At 43.8% G+C, this 11462-nt stretch overlaps 1 protein-coding gene across 1 annotated transcript; it reads left to right on the top strand.

Moving 5' to 3' along the window:
* Positions 1 to 9080: 9080 nt before the first annotated feature.
* Positions 9081 to 11145, top strand: LOC114704654 (WD repeat-containing protein 70). The gene has a single exon (XM_028885991.2). It carries the CDS (start codon positions 9100 to 9102, stop codon positions 11068 to 11070), a length of 1971 nt encoding a protein of 656 aa, XP_028741824.1. The 5' UTR covers positions 9081 to 9099; the 3' UTR covers positions 11071 to 11145.
* Positions 11146 to 11462: the final 317 nt, after the last annotated feature.

Raw genomic sequence — 11462 nt, 5'->3', positions numbered from 1 at the left:
ATTTTGATGAATAAAAATAAATGCAAGGATTTGCTACATAGTCAAAGTCCATGTATTCCCCACAGAAGCTGCTTCTGATCACAGCTCAAATTAATGATTAACTGGGAGCCAGAATGGTTCAAATTTCTTTCATTTTACTGCTGAGCACCACTAGGTGATACAAAGCTTCAAAATAGCTTTAGAGTAGCTTCAGATGCCTTGCTAATGTTTTTAAGATAAACATTCCCAACCTTTAGTTCACAAAGACATATAGCTGAGCTGTCTGGCTAGGTCAAATACAAAAACAACCCAATGATTGCTAGCTGGCAAGTGCTTAATTCCTTGCACCCAGTCCTGATCTCAATTTGTGAAAAATTCTGACTAGTCAGGGCTACAGAAAATCATTTGACTCTATAGGACTAAAATGAGGTGGTTTTCTTGGATAGTCAGGAGTTACACACAGGGCAGAAAGTACATTTTAAGATTTAAGTGTTATGTTATAGTATCATGAGCAGGCTGAGGGGATACTAAATATATACAGTTCTTGAGCCTGAACTAGAGGATTTATGACACTCTAGTGTCTTTTTTGTCTGAAACACAGCACTCACCAGGCAACTCTGAAATCTAGAAGAATTCAGAATTTATGACTTCTAATTACAGAGTTGTCCGTTCAAAATGTTGACATAGTCATGGGTTAGTTTGAGTTGCCTTTCCCCTGCCTGGGACATGTTTTTATCTATAATCATTCACTTGAGAACTGTGACCTTTTTAATGATTCTTGTATTGCCTGAAAAAGTTTGTTGGGATATGAAAGTGGTAAAAAGACAAGAGTAGAGAGCAATGAGAGAGAACATTAGAAAATAGTATGATGAGAACATGGGAGAATAAAGAAAAACCATCAGGAGAGTGAGTGAATCCCCCCCCCAACTCCTCAGATAGAAAAGTCATAGCTTCACCACACTGTGGATTTCCTTTTGAGCCCCGAGTGCTGCCTTAGAGGCTAGACCTTCTAAACAGCATTACAGAGGCCAAGAAAAAGTCTATCTTGCTAGTGACACCAAAGATTCTTCTAGTTGAATAGTTACATTCAAGTTCCGGTGCCAGATTCTGGTAGATGTAAGGGAAGCACCATCTCAAAGGAAACCTACAGAGGAAGGCAACACAGCACCTGGCCCCATTGGCGAGAGGATTTCTTGACTCAGATAATGAAAGGTGCATCTCCCAAAGTAAGGCCAGTTTCATAGGGTTCTAACTCGAAGTTCCAAATATTTGGAGTTTTCTACCTTCAAGTGGAAGTGAGCTTTCAAATAACTTGGCTCCAGTATCAACTCTTAGAGTTGAGAAGGCCAGGGTTGGTCCTTAAGACTAAACCACTGAAACCAGGAAAGGAATCAACTCAACTCAGGTTCAAGATTCTGATGTCAAAACCATATTTTCTATATAAAAAAATGGGTCCTTGCAGACTCAACTCAGCACCTGTTGAATAGGCTTGGACCACCTTGTTTAGGTCAACTGGAAATCTAAATTATGAAAACACAAGGTGATGTCAGCCAGGGAAGTGAGTAGGATAACCACAGACTTTCACTTTTTACTCTCTCCTCTCCAAAATCCATTTCCCCAGTCTTATACCCCAGCTTTTTGGCAGACCACCTGCAGCAGTACCCCATGCCCCATCTCTAGTGGATCACACAGATCCACCCCTCCAAATTTCCTTCCCTTTACCTCAGCCTCCAACTCCAGCAGTCACTTCCCAGGAACCCACAAGGCCACTCTAGCCAGAGAGGTAGGTGATACAACTGCATATCTTCGCCTCCCCCCTCCTCTAAATACAATCCCCCAGGTATCTATCTTCTCTACCCCCATTTCCTGTGAATCTTATCCAACCTTCCCCCAACACTCATTCTGTTATCCTAGCCCCACATTCCAGAGGACATTCCCTAGGAACCTGCCAGCCAAATCTGCAGTTCAACTTGGTAAGGTATAAGAGTCTCCCATGTGGTATTGGCTTTGAAAGCATTGAGGGGTCACGAGAAGCAGTTACAACTTTGTAGCATAAGAGGCTGCATCTTCACCAGTGACCTCTCCTGATCTAAGTTATGGTGGAAACCCCAGGATGTAGGAGACCTACAAGTTTGAAGCTTGGCACTGTGTGGTAGGGTCATAGTCCCCAAAGAGGCCAGGAAGCTATTGATGCAGTCTGTAGAGAAGCCAGCATATTGGAGATTCTAGGACTCTGACAACTACAAGGACAGCCGCAGCTGTGGAGTGGAGCTGGCCTGAGCCTTTGGGACAAGCTATGTGTGTGCTCAGGATTACAGCCTGAGAAGTGGAGCTGCTCAGGTACTTTGGAGCCCAGGGCATCATGAATGGGTTCTAGACCCTAAGCACTGAACTTCTTACAATGTTGGGTTTGGGTTTTTACCTAGATTTGATAAGACACCAATTCCTATGTTGAAGCCACTTGGAGTCCCATGTGTCTTCCAAGACCAATAACTATGCAGCTGAAAGGCCCTGTTCTTTCCTCTTGCTGTAAGATAGCATTCAACTTATTTTATGGGAATGCACAGTTACAGAATCCATTTTTAAACACAGGTTAGATATTTTTCCTGTACTTATTATATTTATGTGCACAAGTGTTTTGCCTGCATGTGTGTCTGTGCACCACAAGCATGCCTGGTACTCAGGGAGGTCAGAAGAGGGTGTGGGATCCCCTGGGGCTGGAGTCACAGTTGTGAATTGCCACTTAAGTGATGAGGATCAAACCTGGGTCCCTCTAGAAGAGCATCCCATCTAGTGCTCTGAACCACTTCATTTCTCTGCCCTCCCCACAAAACCGGTTTCATAATATGGTAGTGACTGTGCAGGTTATCTGAGGTATTGCAATAAGCTCTTAGTATTCCTGGAGCTCAATTGTGGGTTATAAGTTCTAAGCCTCTGGTTCTCTTTTCCATATCAGAACTACAAGAACATTTCTCTGATTTGCCTACAGCCTACTATAAAAGGACTGAAGCTACCGTATTCATCAGAGTCACAGAATTTACTGAGTCTGCCCCCCCAACTCCGAATTTACTGAAATGACTTGAGGCCACAGTCCAACAATTGCTAGCTATGAATGGAAAGAGCAAGAATGTAGCAGCTGCTCTGTCCTACAAGGCTGGGTGTGTTTCAGATGGTCTGCTGGGATCTGGAAGAACAAATGGATGTGCTGACGATAGATGGGGCAAGCAGGTGAAGAACACTCCCTTCTCCCATTGTCCTTATATAGGCTTCCAGAAGAAGGTGTGGCCCAGATTAAGGGTGTGCCTTCCAGACTCAAGGTCTGTTGTCTTTCTGCCTCAAGATCCGGATCACAAGTGTGCCTCCATTTCTGGGTTATAATTCATTCCAGATTCATTCCAAGTTGACAACCAGGAATAACCATCACAGCCACATTAAAAAAGATCTTGAAATGATCTAATTGTAATTGCTACTTTTGTATGACCTAGCACTAAGTAATATTTACAATATTTTGTCCTCTAATTTTTGTTTTTTCCTTTTAGTGAAAATATGTTTTCCTCACATTAATATATCCTGATTATAATTTCCTCTCCCTCCCCTTCCACCCAGATTTTGCCTCCTCTGTCTCATTAGAAAACAAACAGGCTTCTAAGGGATAACATAAAACAGAAACATCAGAACGAGACAAAACAAACAGAAGGAAAAGGCACAACAGAGACCCACTTGTTTGCATGCTCAGGGATCCCATAAAAACACCAAACTGGAAGCAATAATATATATGCAATACAGGGTAAATATACATATATGTATACATATATATTTGTAAGATTGGGGAATGTTTTATATTGTGGTATTAACATGAACATTTTGAAATAAAGGGTTATTGGTTTACTAGTGTCAATTTGACATAAACATGACAAAGGGTCAATTGTGCTGGTTTGTTTTTGTCAAATTGACACAAACATCTGAGAAGAGAATCTCATTTGAGGAACTGCCTCCATTAGGACTGGTCAGTAGGCAAGTATGTGGGCAGCAGGAGGGGGCATTTTCTAAATTACTGATGTGGGAGGACCCTCTGAGCAGGTATATAAGTAGGCTGAAAAATAGGTGAGCAATCCAGTAAATAGCATTTTTCCATGGCCTCTGTATCAGTTCCTGCCTCCAAGGTTCCCCCAATGATGGGCTGGTGCTGTAAGCAGAAATAAATCTTTTCCCCCTCCAAGTTGCTTTTGGGCATGACCTTTATACAGCAATAAGAAACCTAGTTGTGGCACACCCTTAGCTCGGGATATTTATCCTAAGTGTGGGCAGTATCTGAGAACTACTCATGACGTGTATCTATTTGTTATGCTTGTACTTGGACCAAACAAGCTGACTTGTGAGTTCTAGGTGCATCTATAGGCATCTGAACCTTGCCCATTCTCCTGAAACAATGCGCATGTGCAGGGACAGTCCATTGTATGTGACAGACCTTTGGATCTAAAGTAATCAATGCAGAAGGGCAACTTCAATAGTCAGGGCACATTTTGGAGTCATTGGATAGGCACGACTTTGTAGCATAGGGTAGGGACTTGGTTGATGCGGCTCACTTTAGGAGTTCTACCATCATTCTCTGCTCAGAACGACATCCTGAGTCATGTAAGTGCCCTTCTAAAGCCTGCCTTGAGAAGGGCTACTTCCTCCTACTCCTCTAGATTGCTCCTTCAGCCTTTATTAGCGCCAATAACCACAGCAAAGGTGAGGCTGGGCCACTCTTGACAGTCCAAGCTGAGAGCTGTCCTGTGGACAATACCAGCGCCGATTTGTGATTCCATTAACTCCTCATGTCAGTTGCTGTTTTCTGTACTGGTTTGTCACAGACATTAGCCTTCAGAACTTAAGCAGACAACTTTTCCATCCTTTCTGATAATTGGAAAATTACCTGCAATGTCCCGTGATTATCAATGACCTCAAATATTATTTGAGGAGCCTTAAGGCATTCCATAATTGTGATGAAAGGATTATTTATATTAATGATTCCAATATCCAAGGCTGGGCTTTGAGCATCACTTTCTCAGCACCTGACACCTGTCATGTCTTCCGAGAGGAAACACCCAGGATTCAAATTCTTCACCTGGTCCTATAGCCTCAGCCAGAAAATATGCTCAGTTTCCATACCTATGGTATATGGCAGAGAAGGCTGAGGGGGTCTCACCTAACAGCTATGTTGATGTGGGGATCCGCACTCCAGGGATCACGCCCTGTTCTAGACCAACAGGGTTATTACTATACCCAACACCTTTAGCTCAATTTATCCAGTCATGCCCTCTACCCTTTACACTTTCTTTTAAAAAAAGTGCATTCAGTTCTCGGTGGCTTAAAAAGGTCACTCCAGAATTTCCCCCAGGTTCTCTTTAGGGATCAGGGCATGGCTAATCTCTTCTGCAAGCCCCAATAATTAAGGCTAAATTCTTCACCCTCCTGAACGTAGTTGAATTTTTAAAACTCTTGAGGGAGACTTATTCTTACTTATGAATGCTCAGGCTTAGTTTGTTTCTAGACAGCTTTTCTTAAGTTATCCCATCTACCTTTTGCCTCTGGACTTTTTACCTTTCTCTGTTCTATTCTACCTCTCTTTCCTTCTTACTGTGTGGCTGGCTCCTGGCATCCTCTTTTTTCATTCTCTCTCCTCTTGACCATTTCCCTACATTTCTCCTATTTCTTCTCTCTGCCCACCAGCCCCACCTTTCTTTCTCTCCTGCCTAGCTACTGGCTGTTGAACTCTTTATTAGACCAATTAGGTGTTTTAGGCAGGCAAAGTAACACGGCTTTATAGAGTTAAATGCAACATAAAAGAATGCAACATATCTTTGCATCATTAAACAAATATCATGTAGCAGGAATCTAAGAAGGTCTTATTAAAAAAAAAAAATCAAACCTGAGGCAGGTATTGGGGTGAATGATGGAAGGTCAGAGAGAGAACAAGCCACAGCTAACCTCACCTGGCCAACTTCTCAGCTGATCTTGTTTCCTCAGTCTGGAAGCCTCTGAGTCCTCATCTAAATGAATCTCAGCTGAACTGCTGCTAGAAGCCTGAATGCTTAACTAGTCAAATGCCTCTAGTTTCTGGTCCTCACGCCTTATATATCTTTCTGCCTTCTACCACCATTCACTGGGATTAAAGGCTCGCTTTCTGGTATTAAAGGTGTGAGTTACTATGCTTGGCTGTATCCTTGAACAGATAGATTTCTGCCTCTGGAATGCTAGGATTAAAGACGTGTACTACCACTGCCTATCCTAAGTATCTAGTGGCTTTTCTAGTCTGACCCCAGATAAATTAGAGTACACAATATTTTGGGGAACACAATACCACAATATCCCACAGCATAAATGAATGTAACACGTCTTAAACTGATACTCCACAACACCTGAACATGTTCTCAAGTCTGTACTTCAAAGGGAGTTAGATTCCAGAGCCTACATTTCTGCCCTTCTACAGGCCTAAGGGATGTCAGGGATAGTAGTGCTTTCTGAGAGTTCATATCTAAGAGCTACAGTGTCATGGTTCTCAGAATACTGGATTTAAGCCCCAATTTGGCCTTGGTGCAGATGCCATTATGTTCCACTATTATCTTTAGTGGTCATCTCAACTTGCTCAAGTCCAGGCACTATCCACTGTGATCTGGTGATGCTGTTCCTCTGCCTGGGCCAGGGGCCAGAAGAACTCAGTCATCAACCCCTTCATCTGGGACACACTTGCCAATAGGCTCCATGGCTACCATTCAGCTTCAAGGATGTGCACACAGCACCAGCTTTAGCTTTATTATTAAAGGTTACCTTACAAAGAGACAGGAGGCCAAGTCAGAAATTTCCATTGTCATTTGCCAGTGAGGAGGCTCCTATGGCTTTGTGGATTCTATATGGCAGCAGCCTTGGGTCTTGATTGGATGCAGTTAAGTTTTACTCTTTCAGCCCTGTGGTATATTTTGCAGCAGAATTTCTAGCTCTTGCCTTTCGTACCTGCCTCTTGCAGTCCTGAATCAAAGATCCTGCTGATTTGCATTTTTAATTGCATTTATCCTGTGGTTGCCACTTTGAACTTAGAATACCCCAGAAGATGCATTTTTTCAAATATCTTCTGGCCCAGGTAGAAGTGGAGAGCTTAAGGGCTGACAGTAGAGGAATGGGCTGAGCTATGGTCTGATGTGGCCTTTTAGTAGGTTCATGAGTAGGAAGGGTGTGCAGATGACACTTGCTGAAGTACATCTGGGTATACCAGCTGTGTTAACTGGGTGGTGCTCGTCAATGTCAGGATGCTATCCCCTCCCCTAAAATTCTAGGGACAGATTGTACAACTTTGAATCAGTGCAACTAGAGAATGGCTGGGTCTTCTGGGCACTAGGAAATACCTGCTTACAGCTGTCAGCACTTTCTTGGTAAATGCTTCATAGAAGTCCGTGGCCCATCAAAGGCTGAGACAGAAAGGCAAAGCTTCAGCATTAGGCATATGGTGACATCGTTCTGTCCTCAGCTTTGTCCTAAGCTCTCTTACTGCAGCCAGGCCAGCTACAGCAAAGTACCTCACCCTCTCCCCATTCTTAGGTCAGCATTAGGCATCTGGCCATCTACTCAACTGCAGAAGACACTCATTCACATTCACAGTGCTAAGAGTGATTAGTCATCACTAGTTTACTCTTCACAAAGCATGGCTACTGGGTTGGTACCCCTTGTTCCTATCTGCTCCCTTCTACAGAAATACATAAACTCTTGAGTGACAGATGGATGATGCTTACAAACACTATACTGTGTCCTTTATGTTGCCTTCCATCATTACATATTACAAATGCCCTGCCACCTCCCCAAACAACCCAATCTAGATCATGTGTGTTCATTGTTGAAATGAAGGGTTCACATGCCAAGTATGGAGCAATCTTTCTAGGGTAGTCAAACCAGCCAGTCGTTCTGCAACAATTTCTAACTTTGATACAGCAAAAGCAGAGGCTCATGGTAAGAGCCTTGTTTCATGCTCCTGAACTACTGAGAGCTGTCTGCTCTTCTATAGGGTGTAGAAGAGCCTAGCTCCCACCCCACGTCTCTCACAATAGTGAGGAAATGCTCCGACTCTGTGCAAACTGGGTGGAAAGCGGTCATGTAACTTGTGGGTCCAGAGTAGTGTGCTCTGTATTGTGTTCCACAGGACCAGTGTGCTCAAAGCAGTGCTTTCACAGGCGCTCCAGTGTCCAGTGAGTTAACAGTTTGACTCTAATACAAGGTACTCCTTGAAGCTCAACCCTTCATAGTCAGTGTACTCATTAAGAGTTAGAAGCATTTCAGGTTAAGTAAAAGATTAGAGTTATTCAGTGTGGGGGCCCACAGAGGCTCACTAGTAAAGCCTTACTCAAGGTCAGAAAGTTTGACCTTGCTTTGCCCAGCAGGGCTGCATAATAGGATGATTTGGCCAAAGGTGTGGTTACCAAGTGTTTTGAAGGATCTATAATTGTTGATCCTTTATACCTTGACCTTCAAAGGGAGAAGGTCATTTGTCCCTCTTCCCTTGCTGATGTATGTGGTGGTATTGTATTCTCCAAAATATTGTGTACCTTAATAAACGTACCTGGGGTCAGAGAACAGACAAGCCACTAGTTAGGCAGTGATAGCACACACCTTTAATCCTAGCATTCCAGAGACAGAAATCCCTCTGGATCTGTGAGTTCAAGGCCACATTGGAAATAGCCAAGCATGGTGACACGCCTTTAATCCCAGAAAGCCAGCCTTTAATCCCAGGGAGTGGTGGTAGAAAACAAAAAGATATATAAGGCGTGAGGACCAGAAACTAGAAGCATTTGGGCTGGTTAAGCATGTGGCTGGTTAAGCTTTCAGGCTTTGGAGCAACACAGTTCAGCTGAGATTCATTGGGATGAGGACACAGAAGTTTCCAGTCTGAGGAAACAGGACCAGCTAAGGAACTGGCAAGGTGAGATAGCTGTGGTTTGTTCTGTCTCTGATCTACCAGCATGGACCCCAATAACTCGCCTAAGGTTTGATTTTATTAATAAGAACTTTTAAGATTCCTGCTACATCTGTATTAAAAAACCCATTAGAAATAAAATCCATTCTTGCCGAGGCTGTGGGGCTCGGTCAGCCATGGAATACTCGGGCCCCGGCGAATCGCCGGGCGCAGACGCGGCGGGACCCGACCCTCAGCTGGCGGTCACCATGGGCTTCACAGGGTTCGGGAAGAAAGCTCGCACATTTGACTTGGAGGCCATGTTTGAGCAAACTCGAAGGACAGCTGTGGAAAGAAGCCGGAAAACACTGGAAGCAAGAGAGAAAGAGGAAGAAATGAACAGAGAGAAAGAATTAAGAAGACAAATTGAAGATGTTGAACCAAGACCGTCGGGCTCAAGTGCAGTCAGAGAGCACTCAAAACCATCGCCCAGGGACACAAGCAGCAGTGGCAGTGAAGACAGTTCTGACTCTTCTTCTGATGATGAGTTAATTGGCCCTCCTTTACCCCCTAAAACGGTAGGAGAACCAGTCAACACTGTGGATGAAGATATCTTGGGCCCTTTACCTCCACCTCTCGGGGAAGAAGGAGAAGATGATGATGATGATGAACTAGAGGATGAAGGAGAAGAGGAAAACCCTGTCCAAAGGATTCCTGATTCTCACGAGATAACACTGAAGCATGGCACTAAAACGGTTTCTGCTTTGGGTTTGGATCCCTCAGGTGCCCGCTTGGTCACTGGAGGATATGACTACGATGTTAAATTTTGGGATTTTGCTGGAATGGATGCTTCTTTCAAGGCTTTTCGATCCCTTCAGCCTTGTGAGTGCCATCAGATCAAGTCACTACAATACAGTAACACAGGAGACATGATTCTTGTTGTATCTGGAAGCTCACAGGCCAAGGTGATTGACAGAGATGGTTTTGAAGTAATGGAATGTATAAAAGGAGACCAGTATATTGTAGACATGGCCAACACCAAGGGTCATACAGCAATGCTTCATACTGGCTCGTGGCATCCCAAAATAAAAGGAGAATTCATGACTTGCTCAAATGATGCGACTGTAAGGCTCTGGGAAGTTGAAAATCCAAAGAAGCAGAAAAGTGTTTTTAAACCTCGGACAATGCAGGGTAAAAAGGTCATTCCCATGACGTGTACGTACAGTAGAGATGGGAACCTTGTTGCAGCTGCCTGTCAGAACGGAAGCATACAGATCTGGGACCGGAACCTGACAGTTCATCCCAAATTCCACTATAAACAGGCCCATGACCCTGGTACAGATACTTCTTGTGTGGCTTTTTCCTATGATGGTAATGTCCTTGCCTCTCGTGGAGGTGATGATACATTAAAATTATGGGACGTCCGACAATTTAATAAGCCATTATTTTCAGCCTCAGACCTTCCCACCTTGTTCCCAATGACCGACTGCTGTTTCAGTCCTGATGATAAACTCATAGTCACTGGTACCTCTGTGCAAAGGGGATGTGGCAATGGCAAACTTGTCTTCTTTGAGCGCAGGACTTTCCAAAGGGTGTATGAAATTGACATCACAGATGCGAGTGTTGTCCGCTGCCTGTGGCATCCAAAGCTGAACCAGATCATGGTTGGAACTGGAAATGGATTGGCAAAAGTGTATTACGACCCCAACAAAAGCCAGAGGGGAGCAAAATTATGTGTGGTTAAAACCCAGCGGAAGGCCAAACAAGCTGAGACACTCACCCAGGACTACATCATCACGCCTCACGCCTTGCCCATGTTCCGTGAGCCCCGCCAACGAAGTACGAGGAAACAGCTGGAGAAGGATAGACTGGACCCCCTGAAGTCACACAAGCCAGAACCTCCTGTAGCAGGCCCAGGTCGTGGTGGCCGAGTTGGAACTCATGGGGGCACCCTGTCGTCCTACATTGTGAAAAACATTGCTTTGGACAAGACTGATGACAGTAACCCTCGAGAAGCCATTTTGTGTCATGCCAAAGCAGCCGAAGATAACCCATATTGGGTTTCGCCGGCGTATTCCAAAACTCAGCCTAAAACCATGTTTGCCCAAGTGGAATCTGATGATGAAGAATCAAAGAATGAACCAGAATGGAAAAAACGAAAAATTTGAAGAATCTCATTTAAGAGCTGTTTGCATGGTGCAAGAGGATAGGGTGCAGTGTCCCGCCCCGCCCCCCAGTGCTTATGAAATAAAAAATACATTTTTTCAAAAAAAAAAAAAAAAAGAAATAAAATCCAGGCGACTGGGTTTTGACCCAGAGTACTCCTGAAGCTATGTCTTTTTTATCTCCATCTATATTTCTATTTGATACTTCCTCATTCCTCTCTCCCTCCAAAAACCTTTCAGTAGGTCAGAGGTGGCCTCTGATAATTCAGTAGACTCACATCACAGTTACCAGAAAGGATTCAGAAAGAACACCATTGCCCAATTAGAATCAGTTATGATACAATAGAAATGGACTTCAAAGCAACCACATGGACATCTTGGTAATGAATACATAA

The sequence above is a fragment of the Peromyscus leucopus genome, chromosome 20 (genome assembly GCF_004664715.2).
Source record: "Peromyscus leucopus breed LL Stock chromosome 20, UCI_PerLeu_2.1, whole genome shotgun sequence".
Lineage (NCBI taxonomy): Eukaryota > Metazoa > Chordata > Mammalia > Rodentia > Cricetidae > Peromyscus > Peromyscus leucopus.
The sequence above is the reverse complement of the archived record's forward strand: the minus strand, read 5'-3'. Positions and strand labels throughout refer to the sequence as shown.